At 40.0% G+C, this 18,092-nt stretch overlaps 1 protein-coding gene and 1 long non-coding RNA gene across 2 annotated transcripts; both read left to right on the top strand.

Moving 5' to 3' along the window:
• Positions 1–214: 214 nt before the first annotated feature.
• LOC140120588 (uncharacterized) lies at positions 215–3,144 on the top strand. The gene is made up of 3 exons (XR_011853890.1): positions 215–409; positions 1,577–1,682; positions 3,101–3,144. It is a non-coding gene; the product is annotated as an uncharacterized lncRNA (long non-coding RNA).
• Positions 3,145–9,593: 6,449 nt separating this feature from the next.
• On the top strand, positions 9,594–16,615 carry UTS2B (urotensin 2B). Its single transcript, XM_072139569.1, has 5 exons — positions 9,594–9,752; positions 10,983–11,081; positions 12,136–12,173; positions 14,071–14,167; positions 16,178–16,615. Exons 1-5 carry the CDS (start codon positions 9,650–9,652, stop codon positions 16,201–16,203), a joined length of 363 nt encoding a protein of 120 aa, XP_071995670.1. The 5' UTR covers positions 9,594–9,649; the 3' UTR covers positions 16,204–16,615.
• The last annotated feature ends 1,477 nt before the right edge of the window (positions 16,616–18,092 follow it).

Genomic DNA, 18,092 nt, shown 5'->3' with positions numbered 1-18,092 from the left:
CTGGCCATTGTACCCACCGGGAATTTTCCCGGTGGGCCGGTCGGTCCTGGGCCGGTCCGGAGCTGTTCCGGGGCCGGTCCGCACTCCCTCCCTACAGATTTGAACATAATCTATTGTACCTGCATCGTACGATCGTACGATGCAGGTACTATTGATTATCACACAGACGCAGCGCAGCACCGCTGCTTCTGCGTCTGTGTACACACACCGCTACACAGGTCACGCAACTGACGTCATTGCGCGACCTGTGTAGCGTGGAGGAGGCTGACACTTACCGTGTCAGATGTCCGGCCCTCCGTCTAGCTCCGCGGCTTGGTGTAAGAGGCGCGGAGCAGTGACGTCACTATCCTGCGCCTCTACACCAAGCCACCGAAGACCGGGGAAGACGGGAAGAAACTGCGCCAAAGGGGTGAGTATTATGTTTTGGTTTTTTTTAAATTATAGAATGGGGAGCATTAATTATGTCTGGGGCGGGGCATTAATTATATGGCGCGGGGGATTGCAATGTTCTATCTATCTGGGGCAGGGGGCATTATTATATGTCTGGGGGGGGGATTATTCTATATCTGGGGCATTATTATATGTCTGGGGCGGGGGGGGGATTATTCTATATCTGGGGCATTATTATATGTCTGGGGGGGGGGATTATTCTATATCTGGGGCATTATTATATGTCTGGGCCGGGGGGGGGGGGGGGGGGGAGGATTATTCTATATCTGGGGCATTATTATATGTCTGGGCCGGGGGGGGGGGGGGGGAGGATTATTCTATATCTGGGGCATTATTATATGTCTGGGCCGGGGGGGGGGGGGGGGAGGATTATTCTATATCTGGGGCTGGCAGGGGGCATTATTATATGTCTGGGGCGGGGGGGGGATTATTCTATATCTGGGGCTGGCAGGGGGCATTATTATATGTCTGGGGTGGGGGGGGATTATTCTATATCTGGGGCATTATTATATGTCTGGGGGGGGGATTATTCTATATCTGGGGCTGGCAGGGGGCATTATTATATGTCTGGGGTGGGGGTGGGGATTATTCTATATCTGGGGCATTATTATATGTCTGGGGCGGGGGGGGGGATTATTCTATATCTGGGGCTGGCAGGGGGCATTATTATATGTCTGGGGTGGGGTGGGGATTATTCTATATCTGGGGCGGGGGGGGGGATTATTCTATATCTGCGGCTTGCAGGGGGCATTATTATATGTCTGGGGTGGGGGTGGGGATTATTCTATATCTGGGGCTGGCAGGGGGCATTATTATATGTCTGGGGGGGGGATTATTCTATATCTGGGGCTGGCAGGGGGCATTATTATATGTCTGGGGGGGGGATTATTCTATATCTGGGGCTGGCAGGGGGCATTATTATATTATTAAAGGAGAGAAAGAAGAAATACATTACCCTTACCATTACAGTGTGTTACATTATGGGGCACTATTTGTGTGGTACTAATATTGTAGGGGGCTCTATTACAGTATTTGGGGCACAGTATTGGTGGTAGCAGAAGAAGGGACAGTTAAGGGACAATGGGAAAGTGCAGAACATAAGACGTCTGTGTGGTAAACTCTGCAGGAATGCTGTGTACCTGGAGGAAGAGACAAGGTGATGGTGGAACTAATGGAGAAGAGGAACGAGTCCAATCCCAGGACACGTCACCTGATGTCACTGGATGCAATAGGTGAGGATCTCATGTGTTTTCTGTAGCTGTATATGATAAATACAGTTTTTTTTTCCATGTTCGCTTCTGTGTATATATGTAGCATTATAGAAGTTATGTTCTTGTACATAGGGGGCAGTATTATAGCAGTTATATTCCTGTACATAGGGGGCAGTATTATAGTAGTTATATTCCTGTACATAGGGGGCAGTATTATAGTAGTTATATTCCTGTACATAGGGGACAGTATTATAGTAGTTATATTCCTGTACATAGGGGCAGTATTATAGTAGTTATATTCCTGTACATAGGGGACAGTATTATAGTAGTTATATCCTGTACATAGGGGGCAGTATTATAGTAGTTATATTCCTGTACATAGGGGCAGTATTATAGTAGTTATATTCTTGTACATAGGGGGCAGTATTATAGTAGTTATATTCCTGTACACAGGGGGCAGTATTATAGTAGTTATATCCCTGTACATAGGGGGCAGTATTATAGTAGTTATATTCTTGTACATAGGGGCAGTATTATAGTAGTTATATTCTTGTACATAGGGAGCAGTATTATAGTAGTTATATACTTGTACATATGGGCAGTATTATAGTAGTTATAATCCTGTACATAGGGAGCAGTATTATAGTAGTTATATCCTTGTACATAGGGGTAGTATTATAGTAGTTATATTCTTGTACATAGGGGGCAGTATTATAGTAGTTATATTCTTGTACATAGGGGGCAGTATTATAGTAGTTATATTCTTGTACATAGAGGGCAGTATTATAGTAGTTATATTCTTGTACATTGGGAGCAGTATTATAGTAGATATATTCTTGTACATAGGGGGCAGTATTATAGTAGTTATATTCCTGTACATAGGGGAGCAGTATTATAGCAGTTATATTCTTGTACATAGGGGGCAGTATTATAGTAGTTATATACTTGTACATAGGGGCAGTATTATAGTAGTTATAATCCTGTACATAGGGGCAGTATTATAGTAGTTATAATCCTGTACATAGGGGGCAGTATTATAGGAGTTGTATTCCTGTACATAGGGGGCAGTATTATAGTAGTTGGCTTGTATACGGGAGAAGGTATTGTAGTAGGTGTATTTTGTATATAGAAGGCAGGATTGAATGTGTTATTGTAGCATTATTCCTGTACATAGGAGGCAGTATCAATATATTCTTTCTCTGAATTGTACATGTATGGCACAGGGAAAAAGTAATTAAGGCTTACCGGGTCGTGTGTTTGCATCATTTACTGATCGACAGGTCACATTCTTTGCACATTAGATTCACTTACTAGCAAAATATGTTCTTGTTTTGCATTAAGACCATCTACCAACAATTTGTCTGTAGTAACCCCACCCACATTATCTGACCACACCCACTTGTTTTGACCCCACCCATAAAATGGGGCCACTTTTATAGTTTTTTCCAGGGCCGTTTTATATTCCCAGTCCGCCCCTGCCTGGGACGCACACAAAATGGCAGTTAGAGGAGAATTTATATCACTAGGGACATATGTTAAAAAAAGGCGTACTCGACTTCTAAACTTTATGTTATCACGTATTACCAAGTTAGAGAGCAAGCACAAACAAAGCAAAGCACAACTAGTTATGGAGGAACTGACAGATCTTAGAAATAAGGTAAGAAACCTTCTCAATGTTCGGTCAGCCAAACTCATGCAACTCTGTAGGTTCAAGCAATATATACATGGAGATAGAGGCAATAAATTAATGTCCCTACTGCTTGAGAAGCAGAAAGAGAAGAATTTCGTACATTCTATAAAAACTCCCGATGGCAACACAACTTCAGATACACATAAAATAGCTAATGCATTCACATCCTTCTACTCCAAGCTTTATAACATCAAACCACACCAATCACAGACAAAGGACAACATTACCACTTTTCTGGACACCCTTAACTTGCCAAAGGTTACAGACGCAGAAAGAGCATCCCTCCTCACGCCCTTTACAGAAGGAGAAATTAAGAAAGTTCTACACTCCATTCCGTCAGGAAAGTGCCCAGGCCCTGATGGGCTCCCAGTAGCATACTACAAAAAATTCGAGAGCTGCCTTGTCCCGCACTTCACCGCTGTTTGCAATAATCTCCTAGCTGGTGGATCATTACACCCACAAGCACTGTCAGCAAATATAACCATCATACATAAATTAGGAAAGGACCCTTCCCAATGGAGTTACCATCCTATATCTCTCGGGAGGAATTGATACAGAAAGTATATTGGAAAACTGTATAACTTTTTAAATTACAAATAATAACTAGAGATGAGCGAGTATACTCGTCCGAGCTTGATGCTCGTTCGAGTATTTAGATACTCGAAACGGCTCATTGCTCGGACGAGTATTTCCCCTGCTCGAGATCGAGCATTTAATTAAAAATACACAGTGAAGAACAATGAAGAATAGAATAAAAACAGTGAACACAGGATCATTTAAGTGAAAAACACAGTGAAGAATACAGTGAAGAATAGATTACAGATGTTCGGCACATCTGCTTACTTGTCGGAAGATACGCGCAGAACGGTGCGAACAAAATAGTATATGAAGAACAATATATATGTGTGAAGAACACATTGAAGAACACGGTGAGCAGGACGGAGACACCGGGGAGCAGCAGCACGGAGACACCAGGGAGCAGCAGCACGGAGACATCGGGGGAACAGCAGCACAGAGACACCGGGGAGCAGCACAGAGACACTGGGGAGCAGCACAGAGACACCGGGGAGCAGCACAGAGACACCGGGGAGCAGCACAGAGACACCAGGGGAGCAGCACAGAGACACCGGGGGAGCAGCACAGAGACACTGGGGGAGCAGCACAGAGACACTGGGGGAGCAGCACAGAGACATCGGGGGAGCAGCACAGAGACATCGGGGGAGCAGCACAGAGACATCAGGGGAGCAGCACCATGGAGACATCGGGGGAGCAGCACAGAGACATCGGGGGAACGGGCAGAACGGAGACATCGGGGGAACGGGCAGAACGGAGACATCGGGGGAACGGGCAGAACGGAGACATCGGGGCTGGGGCAGCTCGGATACATAGGGGCTGGGGCAGAACGGAGACATCGGGGCTGGGGCAGCTCGGATACATAGGGGCTGGGGCAGCACGGATACATCGGGGCTGGGCAGCGCGGATACATCGGGGGAACGGGCAGAACGGAGACATCGGGGGAAGGGGCAGAACGGAGACATCGGGGGAACGGGCAGAACGGAGACATCGGGGGAACGGGCAGAATGGAGACATCGGGGCTGGGGCAGCACGGATACATTGGGGCTGGGGCAGCACGGATACATCGGGGCTGGGGCAGCACGGATACATCGGGGCTGGGGCAGCACGGATACATCGGGCTGGGGCAGCGCGGATACATCGGGGCTGGGGCAGCGCGGATACATCGGGGCTGGGGCAGCGCAGATACATCGGGGCAGCACGGATACATCGGGGCAGCACGGAGACACTCAGGGAGGGGCAGCACGGAGACACTCGGGGAGGGGCCGCACGGAGACACCGGGGAGCAGCAGTACGGATCCCGACAAGTAAGCAGATGTGCCGAACATCTGCAATCTATTCTTCACTGTGTTTTTCACAGCGTTTTTCACTGTGTTCACTGTTTTTATTCTATTCTTCACTGTTCTTCACATCTGCTAACTTGTCGGGAGATAATATACGCGCAGAACAGTGAAGAATAGATTGCAGATGTTTGCATACATCTGCTAACTTATGAGAAGACATTCTTTTTCAATTAAATAACACATTTTATTCCCGAACCATGGTCCCTTTGAAAAATGCTCGAGTCTCCCATTGACTTCAATGGGGTTTGTTATTCGAGACGAGCACTCGAGCATCAGGAAAAGTTTGTCTCGAATAACGAGCACTCAAGCATTTTAGTGCTCGCTCATCTCTAATAATAGCATTAATTTGCTGTAATGGGAACACCCCATTAAGTGCTAGAATTTGGTAAAGTTGCATAGTTTTTAGGAAAATATAACATACATCTATTTTCAGATTTTGGATCTCATGTGAATTTATCAAAATATCCCCCTTTTAAGGTTTTTGCACACATTTCAGTTTTTGGCAATTGCCTTGCCAACTTTAACTACACCAAAAGGCAGTAGGGGTGAGTGAAAATCGGGCACACCCACTTCACCCCCACATGCAAAAAGCATGCGCCAAAAAACAAATACAATGTACTGAGTATACTGCAATAACCTTTATTATACACATATAAAAATGTAAAACTTATGTCCCCTATAGACATGCATGGGAACGAGTGGTAGACAATACAGGAACAACAAACAGACAAAAGCAAAGCTCTCTACCTTAATCAAAGATGCTGATAAATCCCATGCATGTCTATAGGGGACATAAGTTTTACATTTTTATATGTGTATAATAAAGGTTATTGCAGTATACTCAGTATATTGTATTTGTTTTTTGGTGCTTGCCAACTGTAAGCAAAATTGATAATTTTAAAGAAAATGGCTATTCTTGCAAACAGTAGTCATAAATTTGAATTATGGAGATCACACCAGTTTGTTTCCCAAGGGGCCTCCGTCACTCTTATTTATTCCTTGGTTATCATTAATCTTCTTTTTTAGATGGTGCCTGATTTATACTGTTCACCACATCAGCTCCAAGGCCAGTTATATGTTATCCAAATATGAGAGATAAAAGCTGTTGGTAACATTTGAGTATCTAATATCTTCCATGACATACCGTATTTCTCTATTGCACAACTACAAAAGATAAATTAATTGAATAAGGTAATGGAAATATATTATACCTTATTACATGGCCACTTCAGAACATAATTTATTATGATATGAAGGAAAATCAATACCATACCCAAATACTAATTGCAGTACATCATATTTTTAATCCAGGTCTTAGCTAACTACCCAATCTACAGTATGTTGTAATATCTATCAGTGTCCATATAGGTGTAAATAATATTTTTTTCAATGGGTAATTCATAGTTTCATACTTTATACGGAAAAAAGTCACGTGTCCATCAAAACATACTGTTAGGTTGTTTAGATTGTGAGCCCCATGGGGACAGGGACCAATTTGACCTAATTTGTGCAGCGCTGCATAATCTGTGTGCGCTATATAAATAAAGAATTATTATTATTAAATTCAGCCAAGGAAGGGAAGGGATTGGATGAGAATTCTGTGCTTATCCATAAAATTAAAAAACCTTTACTGTTTATATATTGTTATTAGAATCTTAATCACAATCTGAGTTCCAAATGAACCTATCTTCCTGCCAATATTTTCATTGGTTACATATTTGAACCCACAATCCTAGTACTCCATTGCGATATTGCTAACTAGTGCTGTGTTACTGAAAAATAATGAATGGAAGTGCCATCTTGTTATTTGTTACTATTTTTCATTTTCTTTTCTATGGAAACTTGAGTCAAAAAATTACTGACTAAGTTGAGTTGCTTATGGCAATTACTGCTGTGCCCCCTGTGGTGTCCCCAATAAAACCTACCCCCAACCATATCACTGGTTATAAAAAGACACTGTACAGAGTAGCTTCCAATTACCCAACCTGTAGATACTACGTGTTTGTATCTTGGATCTGATCTGATATAGTGTTCCCTTCTCTTGACCCACTTGGGTGGTAAGCCTAATTGGACTACTAGCAGCGACCTTGTTACTGTGTTGCAGAAGTTTAGAGCCATATAAAGACGTTTAATGGTGAATACCAATGGATTCATTTAGATAACACCCTTGGAAGTAGCCCTAAGACATACAGTCATGTACTGCCATGCACAATACATAATAAACATTGTCATGCAGCGGCAAAAATTCATGTGATTTATTTCAAAATAATGCTAACACACAACGTTCAAAAATCCCCCACAAAATGTAAGGAATATTCACATTTTGGGTAAAAGGTGAAGCTAAAATACACTGTATTCTTTACAGGTGACCTGCAGATGTAACCTTCTCTAAACTCTTGAATGCACATGTCTAAATGTTCGGCATTTCTTTACTTTTTGCATAACTTGCTGTCCACAACAGGATGTTCTGAGATGGACATGGCCACTGAGCTCAGAGTATCATCAGCACTTTTAACATAGAGGCAGAGAGAATGGAAGAATCTCACAATGGCATAGAAGTAGACGTCCTTTGGCCACATCCCACCATCCCACACTGATCACCACTTGATTGTAAATAATGGCCTGCCAAACCGAATAATGACTGTCACAGAACCCCAGACACATTTAAGGTAGGTAAGAGACAGACCATTCAATACCATTTGTTACTGACAACACCACCATGCACAGATATCATCATTTTGCATGGGGCAGGGAGCATCTATGTTGGATGAGGAACCAGTGGGCCTTAATGGTGACCATTGCTGAAAGTTGATTCACGTTGGACACCAATGATATTTGGAGGCATCAAGGAGAGCACTATGCATCAGCCACTGTTTTCATCAGAAGAGTCGTTGGTGATGGTGATGGTACAGTGTGGGCAGGTGTGTTTTGACAATCTTCATAGACATTCAACTTCTTGGCTGACAATACACCAGCTCATTGGGGTAACATCACTTTGTACTCCAGAACCCCATTGGCCCTTAAAATAGAGTAGGATGGAATACCTCATGAGACAGTCAACTTATAAACAGCATGAGACATCTTTGGCAAGCTGTAATTGATGCTCAAGGCAAAACATTTTTGGGGAGTATATACTCAGCACGGTTGTTGGCTTTTGTTTCAATAAATTGAGATGTTGAAATCACCACTTCATGCTTCTACATTTAAGATGAAATATTCCTGTAGGGTGAACCATTTCCTTTTTCCACAAATTTTACCTGATTGCCAAATATCCTTTACTTTTTGAAAGTAGTGTCTATGTTTTTAAATATTACTGCTATACAGTACCAAACAACAGTGTCCAACAGTATCTTATAAAGTCAATATATACAGAAACTGATAGTAAGAGATATCAATATGCCACCATTGCAGAAGCTCAGAAAGCTTCCTTTAGTGTTATTTAAATGTTCATTTTCCAATGTACAAACTGTAATATACATTCCATCTCTCTGGACCGATTCTAATTATCTGCAATAATTTCCGGAATGGGTTTTGATTGCCCATATTTTGACGCACAGCATTGCAGAGTTTGTCAGATAACTTATTTGTAAGATGCACACGTTCTGTTCTTTTAGCTTTCGGCATTCAGACCAAAGATTGTGTCATCTTCGCCCGGATTCCAAACTTTGGCAGAGTAAATGAGAAATGTGACATTGACAAATAGCCATGGAAAATCAAAAGGAGGAAGAGTCACACCTGAAGTCATCAGTAGCGGATGACATCCATTCATCTAAAATTAATCAAGCCCCTGGTCAATTTCTGTCTTGTGTTCTCTTAAGAAACACCATGTATTACAACTTCTGCTGACACTCCTGAAGACCTGCTATGTCTCTTTGATGAATTTCATATTTGTCTTCAGTCTTTCGTCTTCCCCATTTTATCATCTTCCCCTCCGAACTAATTCTGTATCATCATGTTGTGAACCATGGAAGTCATTTTAAAGAGCAAGGTCCTGAAATCAATTCAATTAGTGATTCTTCTGCCCTCATTTTGGCATTTATTACAAAGATCTCAGAGTAATTAAAATGAGAGCATGGAAATGCAACAATAAATTACCATGAGCCTGTCACTACCTTCTTTGCCTTTAGCGTGTGTATACCGGTACTTCTTTATTGGTCATATTCTGGATAGATTGATCTAGGTCTGACGTCAAGAAATTCACGCAGTTCATTTGTCAGTTTTCCAAGAATTGAATGCCATTGACAGGATGAATGATTTTTATTGGGGGGTTTTTGGAATATGACACAATGACGACTGTGGGCACTATTTAAAGTGGGGCTGACCTAGAGGAGGAACACATTCAAGCCTCAGGTACTCTACAAGGTTCAATTACCAGTGAAGACATGTTGCACAAAGCTGCATCTGTACATCTCTGTCTTGGGACTTTAACTTTCCTGTTCATGATCTCCATGCAGACTGCAGAAGGAAAACCTTATCTATTGCAAGGTGAGTTTTCAAGAATTAAATGTGAATTCATTCATGTCATAGTATTCTACTTCATCAAAGTAGACACTGTATAAATATAGATATTATACAGGTAGAAATACTTATTTTTTACATTTTCATAAAAAGAACCAGACTCAATATAATATTACTTTCTTCTGAAAGATTTCTTGACAAGTTGAATTAGTACCAAATACTTTCTTTGAGACACTAGCAGTATTTCCTAATATGGTATTTACTGGTCCATCTGCATTAATTGCATTAACGACTTTATTTTTCAAAGTTAGTTTTATTAAACAATTTTTTTCATTTTTACAGCAAGTACAATATATAAGCAAAACCCAACACTTCCCCTTTCCCACTAGTTGCACATTTAGTTAAATTTCATAGATAAACAATTATTACAATTCACAGACCTACAAAGGTCCTTTATAAATAACTTGTCCCATAGAAATCATTTAATTGTTATTGTTGCTTTGCCAGGTTGTACAGAGTTACACTTGCAGCTGAGAAGTAGCATACTTACTACCCCTAAACAGAGAGAAGGGATAATGCAAAGATTTGTTTTTACTTTTTATCTGAACTTTAATAGAAATGAAAAGTGAGAGCAACAAATGTATGACCCCCAACTTTTCTTACCCCAACTCCAAAAAAGGGTGTGGTTCCTACATAGGCTATGTAGCTACGAAATCTGTAATTCAAGCCTTAGATGGGATACATGAGAAAATCCATTTTAAGAATCAGTTTGTTTTCTCATGTGCTTTCCTGGCTTCCTAAAATGAATGTTTCTATAGTTTATAAAGTATTTTAATTTGAGTATCATACTTAATAGATTTCACAGATAAAACAGTATCAAATCCTATCCATGTGTCACTTTTTTGTCAGTGATTGTGCGCCAAAACCAAGAGTAGCTTGAAAAAAACCACAGCATGTGCAATTTCTTTTCATTATATCTTATCTCTATTTAATCTCCAAACTTTTGCTTACAATCACTGATGGGAAACACTGACCATGTAATTATAATGTGAATAATGCCCTAAGGAGTGTTATAATGTACACAGCCAGGCTCTTGCTTACTGTTTCCTATTTAAACCCTCTGTTTTGCCTGCATCATCCAAACATATAACTACCGTGTCTAATTCACGTGATTAGTATTATCTGCAAAGCAATTATTTGTCATGATAATATAATAATTGTTATTTTGTATGTAATATTCTTTTTAACATTGAAAAGAAAATGAACTTTATCCAGATAAAGATGTGAATCACCAAGATATGCTCCTGACGCTTCTCCTCAATAAACACTTGCCTGTTAGGAGACCCTCAAATTTTGGTAAGAGCTTGTGATATTTTTTACAAAAATATTTTGTTTTTAATTCAAAAAAGGACTAAATAAATCCCCTGGAATGTAATGTTACTCCGCTAGACTAATGGTAGCGGTTAGGTAATGTTAATGTTACCTAAACATTGACGGTTAAGGTATGTTCTCATGCAGATTGTTGCAGCTAATTTTTCGACTATTAAAACTTATCAAAACTGTACAATGTTTTTAATATGCTTTTGTGTTGCATAGTAATTGCTTGTAACCTTGCAGCTGTACAAGGTATATGATTAAGCATTGAGTCTGATATATTGCTTCATAATGGTAACTCATTGGTGACTAGTTTACAAAACAGTAGTCTGTAAAATTTAATAAAAGCTTTATTAGCTTACAAAAAAGGACTACAGACTACAAAAGAGATCCATGGATTGTTTTTTATATTGTATGCAACATTTAGAGCAGGTCACTGCCATTGTCAGTCCATGGGACACAAGATTCTGTGGTTCAGGGATTGACAATGGCAGTGGCCTGCTCTAAATGTTGCATACAATCTAAAAAACAATATTACTAGACCAGCAATATTGCTGGGGACGGTACTCCTTACATCATAGCAATCTATGGGAGTTCCGTCCCCATTGTTGTCAGTTTGGTACAAAGAACGTTCTGTAGATCACAATCTGACAACAGCAGTGTGAGCCTACCCATAGGTGAATGTTGAAATACTGGACACAGCACATGGCCAAAAGTGCAAAGGCTTCAGAGAAATTGTGACCGTTTTAGTTCTGGAGCAGTTCTGGATAATCAGCACCCAACTATAAATTCCTCTCATCCAAGGCTCCTGGTTTTTTATGTGCTACAAAATCTGCTGTAAAGTACTACATAAAGTCTAAGTTTTGAAGGAATAGCATAGATCAAATATAAAAATAATGTCAGAGTAAGGCTATTCTGCACTCTTTCTTGTTTTACATAGAACTCCCTCTGAAGTAGTTCATTCCTTTATGTTTTATATATATAAAAAATGGTCGTACATTTTTAAAAATTATTTATTAAATATTTTGTACATTAGAGATGGATCTGGAGAGCAAATTGGAACAGCTGGAGCAGGTTAGTCATACAATTTATTATTTCTAAACATATTTGTTGCAATGTTTAATGTATACAGGCAGTCTACATCCGACTAAGGACACCCGACTTACAAACTTCCCAAGTTACAGACGGACCCCTATGCCACCTATGACCTCTGCTGAAGCTCTCTGGTTGCTTTACTATAGCCGCAGACTGCAATGATCAGCTGTAAGGTGTCTGTAATGAAGCTTTATTGATAATCCTTGGTCCCATTACAGCAAAAGATTTTGAAACTCCAATTGTCACTGGGGCAAACAAAATTTTTGTTTGGATATACAATTATAAAATATACAATTTTGACTTACATACAAATTCAACTTAAGAACAAACCTATCTTGTACGTAACCAGGGGACTGCCTGTATAGTTGTTATGTTAGTTCAAACAAAAAACAATAACAATTGAAATTCTTTATCAACAAAATACCAACATTCATGCTCTATCTTTTCACCGTGTACGGTGCGGATCGCCGCCAGGCCGCCATTGCCGTCTATGGGGACGTATATGCAGCCACAAATTTGCCCTAATGAGCCCTAATATTAATAAATTCTACAGTTCACAATTTGTACCGCCTGCACCACATATATGAGACACAGCCAGTGAAGTGCAGGGGTACTGTTTCAGTTTAAAAAACAAAAAAACTATTTGGCTAATGTCAGAAAATCCCTTTACATAGAACCGAATGCTATGTTATGAGTATTCAGATCTCTCTGCATAGTTAAGTATTACAATTGCAGTTCGTATGTACTTTGGTACCTGAATACTTGTTTTCTTAAATAAGAAAGTACTTATTTTATGTCATTAAGAAATGTGTAGCTACTAGTGATTAGCCGACTTCTTAAATTCTTAAATTTAAAAAAATCGGTTAAGGTTCAGGCTCGGTACACCCAACAACCCATCTGATACTGACATTAATCATGGGTGTTAACTATTTCAAGTCACCAGCAGCATTTAAATTAGTGGGGCTACCCATGTACCGTTGACGCTGCATGCCACCATTCTGGGGAGGGTTGTCGCCATGACCATTTCCATTAGATAACCTGCTGTCTAGATTTATGAAATTTATTTTGCAATATTCATAGTTGTTGTTGCTTCTGGGTTGACATCTTTAAAGGGAACCTGGCAGCAGAAATTGACCTAATAAACCGCTAACAGTAGGTTGTCAACAGCTGAACACATTCGGGATCATGTTACTTTCATGACCTGGTGTGGTGGCATCATCCAGAAAACAAGCTTTGAAGTGAGATGTGAAATGGTTGTATAACGTCAAGGAGGTGGAGACTTTAACTCTGAAGTCATACTCTCAGAACGTCCCCTTCACTGTATTCATCCTGCATCCAGAGACATCACTAAGCAGATTGCCTGAACTTTGATTCATGATATCAATCACAGCGTAGGAGGCAATTGGGGGGAAAAGATCTTGACTTCAGGACTAAACTCTCCGCCTCCATGACTTGATGCAATCATTTTACCACTTTAAAAATGATTTTCTGATGAAAATGCAAGAAACATGATTTCAAAGGTGTTAAGCTGCTTTACAACAAACTGGTGCTAATTAGGCCAATTTCTGATGACAGGTTCCCTTTAAGTAATTTTCCTATAGATTCCTCAATAGGGTGAAAATATGGCAGACAAGATATGCATGCGACAAAAAGAGACAACGGTGGTATTTCTTAATGAAAATAAAGGCCATGAGAACACTTTAGTGTGCAAGTGGCATACATATTAATTAATATTAATATTAATTAAATTAATTAATCAACTCTCAACAGCATTTGGTATAATAAAGTAGAATACAATCTGTTTATGCTCCTTCTTAATGCATCCAAAGGTGTTGAGTACAAGTTGCACTTAAAATGACAAATATTTTTTTTCCAGCTAGAAAAATTGAAGGAACAACTTCTAGAAGAGAAGTCTGGTGACATACCATATGCCATTGACAGGCTCCCACAAGCTTCACATCCAAACAAACGAGGTATGCATTCTGTAAATCATAGGCTGGTTCAGCTGTTTCCTTAATTCCAAAGCATATAAAGGAAAAAAAAACCTGCACACATGAGGCTAGCCCTTCCCGGCATCTTTCATCTTAAAAGTCATACTCAATTCACTGATACTCCTTGTTTTAACTATTCCCAAGTCAACTTCTGGTTCCCTCTAAAAAAAAGGAATAAAAGAAGTGCATCTATGTATTTAGTGGGTACAAGTAGAACACAGACTGCATGTTAAATACATTTCCAACTTATTGTACATGCTTTTTCACAAAAAGCATACTCTTACAGGTAATTTTCGATAATAGAAAAAATAAAACTGCACTCTTAGACCTTCACTATTCAGCATTTTGCACACTTATTGAACTTATTGGCTCAAACAATTCTTGTTTTTCTTTCTTGTCTTGTACTAGTAAGGAGAAAGTAGTATTTTTCTTAAATTATTGGAGATGATGGTTTTAGAGATTAGTTTGTCTTTCTGTTACTAAACCCCACCACTTTTATAAAAGTTCTCCTACAATAAACCCTGAATGTGGATGAATGAGATTGGTTCATTGATTAACACTGGAGATCAAAATTAGAACGTATGATCACTTGATTTTTTTCAGAAATAATGTAATCTCCATTGATGGATTATTTTGTAAAGTGTACACCGTGCCACTAGAACAGTGTTCCACAAAATTGCCAAAGTCTGTTAACATAAAACCTTTATTTTGCAAAAAACATGTTGATCATAATTAGAGAACAGTAATGATTGTAGCACTGAGAGAGTCAGTATAATTGCATTTTCTCAAGGTCACACCAGTCAGCAAGGACACAGGCCTTTGCTTTGAATGGCTTCAGCATATCTCCGGCTACAGGACATCACTAGTCTCTCACACTGCTCTGGTGCGATTTTGGTCCACTCTTGTTCTAGTCACTTCCATAGTTGTATGACTATTATAGGTTTCTTGGCCATAACTTTGTCACTAAGGATTTTAACGATTTTTACTATTGGGTTTAGATTCAGACTCTGGGATGGTCATTCTATCTTTTCAATGTTTTCCAATTTGCTGTGTGGCAGGGGGCATAATCCTGCATGAAAATTGCTGGCTGATTAAGTGAAGAATGCAAGGAAGGAACAACAAGTTGTTGAATAAGGTTCTGATACACACTTGCATTCACTCTGACATGTAGCCGCATGAGAGGTTCAACTCCTGCTGCAGAAAACATTCCCCAAACCATGACACCTCTTCCACCACCTTTCACTGACTTCTTTACACACTTTGGCTTCAGTCTATCCCCAGTTTGTCAAAGAACATAATGGGGCACACTTACTAAGGGTCCGCACACCGCATTTCCGTCGGGGTTCCCGACTATTTCCGATTTGCACCACATTTAACAGGGATTTTTGGCGCACACGATTGGATTTTGGTGCAATAGCATGACTTTCATGCGACACAAATGGGGGGGCATGGTCGTTGGACAACCGGACTGATTTGGACTAAGCGCGGGATTTAAAATTCAAATTGTGTCGCAAAACATGCACTCACATACACCGGGAAGAAGAAGGTGAACTCCGGCGGACCTCAGCGGGGAAGAGATACATGCAGGATATTGGGCGCACAATATTAGTGAATTGCGCCAGACTTCGTCCTCGTCGGACAACGCACCTCGGGGATCGTGACAGGACAGGAAGTAAATTTGCCAGCGGCAGTGTTGAAAGATAGGGTCACTCCTTTGGCTTTCATCTGGACAACCTGTTGCTGTAGCCTTTTTGCAAGCACCAGGTGTCAGAATAACACCAATATCTGAACGTGTTCTCTAATTTTGATCAGTGTTCTTCCACAATTATCTAATTTACATGTTTTTAATATATACAATTTATGAAATAAGCTTAAAATAAAGCTATTTTACGCATGTTAAGATATATTCACAATGGCATGACATTTAGTAAATTGTGTGTTGTTCTCTTTATATTTCAAGCTTTTTTATGTCTCATTTTCCGTTTTTTACAGCCTGCTTCTGGAAATACTGTGTGTGAAGATTACCCTCTGGGAAGAAGCATTATCATTACAGTTCTTACCAGAGCTTTGGCATATAGACCAAAAATTTGCAACAATGAAAAAATGTGAAGTTATATTTTTATGCAACATTTGTAATTTATTTGTGTAGTTTGGTATTCACTTCAGTGGAACGCTACATATGAGACATTACCAAGCCTCTGATCCCCCTGAGCTTTACAAGTCCACAATGCATTAAGGATATTGCATCACTTGACTCATTAGACGTTATGAGCTGAATTTACTATTGTGTTTTCAAATGTCAGCTGCAATCCATTACCTACTTTCATCTTTATTAGACATGTATTTCATTCCTTACATTATTACTTGGTATATGAGCCAGAAACTCATTTTTTGCATTGATTGAATAAAGATGTATCAATTATATTTAAACTGTTCGTATGATAGACTTCTTGCTTATGTTCTATAGTACTAGCTTTTGCAGTGCACTCAAAGTACAGTAAAGTAGAACAACACAGCCCATTTACTTTTGCCACTGACGAATATATCATAAATATTGCCCTCTTGTAGTATATAGCCAGCCTTCCCTCCCCCCTATAGTATATATGCAGCCTGTCCCCTGTAGTATATAGCCAGCCTGCCACTCTGTAGTATATAGCCAGCCACCCCCTGTAGTATAAAGCCAACCTGCTTACCCTGTAGAATATAGCCAGCCTGCCCACCCTGCAGTATACAGCCACCCTGCTCCCATTATATAGCCAGCCTGCCCCCCTGTAGTATATAGCCTGCCTTCCCCTCTGTAGTATATAGCCAGCTTGCCCCCCTGTAGTATATAGCCAAACTACTCAGGTTTTCCAAAATATTTGCCTACTATTTTACTCTATATTACCCACTTCTGCCACATGGTTTGGACTGCTGACACTGATATTTGACAATGGAGAACATACTTTATAAAACTAAAACAAAAGAAAACATTTGCGTCAGTTTTCTGTTTGACTTTGCACTGAAAAAAATGTGCAAACTTCTTGCACATGTATTTATAAAGTGTCTGCGCCAGTTTTGTGTCACGGCTGCTCTGTGTCCAACAAGACAGAAAAACGTGCACCCAAAGGAGCATGTTAGTGTCATATTTATTTCTGACAACTCTCCAGCATGTAGAAAGTGCACCAAAAATAGTTTGCACATGTAGTTACATAGTGTTTGCACTAGTGCTGCATCACGGCTGCACTATGTCCACCGTGACACATTACTGTGCACCTAAAGGGGCTTTCTGATACACTTTATTTATGTTGGGGAATCTGACATAATTGTGGTGAACCTCCGTTAAACTGAGGCACCAAAAAAGAAAAAAATATGGTACCGGGAGCGTCAGATCCAGTGCACCACATTACATGTCTTTGCCTCACTAAATATGGACCATTAAATACACATTTACATCACACTAATCATGTACACTTACATTCCACAGACATGCTTACTACATACACATACCACAGACATGCTTACTACATACACATACACATTCCACAGACATGCTTACTACATACACATACCACAGACATGCTTACTACATACACATACACATTCCACAGACATGCTTACTACATACACATACTCATTCCACAGACATGCTTACTACATACATATACACCTTCCACAGACATGCTTACTACATGCATGTACACCTTCCACAGACATGCTTACTACATACACATACACATTCCAAAGACATGCTTACTACATACACATACACATTCCACAGACATGATTACTACACGTATATACACATTCCACAGACATGCTTACTACATGCATATACACCTTCCACAGACATGCTTACTACATGCATGTACACCTTCCACAGACATGCTTACTACATACACATACACATTCCACAGACATGCTTACT

The sequence above is a fragment of the Engystomops pustulosus genome, chromosome 3 (genome assembly GCF_040894005.1).
Source record: "Engystomops pustulosus chromosome 3, aEngPut4.maternal, whole genome shotgun sequence".
Classification (NCBI taxonomy): Eukaryota; Metazoa; Chordata; class Amphibia; order Anura; family Leptodactylidae; genus Engystomops; species Engystomops pustulosus.
The sequence above is the reverse complement of the archived record's forward strand: the minus strand, read 5'-3'. Positions and strand labels throughout refer to the sequence as shown.

What these genes read in the sequence shown, in the direction of transcription:
- UTS2B (XM_072139569.1), top strand. Translation starts at nt 9,650, where the DNA reads ATGTTGCACAAAGCTGCATCTGTACATCTCTGTCTTGGGACTTTAACT. An exon ending in TAGGAGACCCTCAAATTTTG is followed by an intron (nt 11,082 to 12,135) that starts GTAAGAGCTTGT and finishes TTTGTACATTAG; the next exon opens with AGATGGATCTGGAGAGCAAA. An exon ending in TTCACATCCAAACAAACGAG is followed by an intron (nt 14,168 to 16,177) that starts GTATGCATTCTG and finishes CGTTTTTTACAG; the next exon opens with CCTGCTTCTGGAAATACTGT.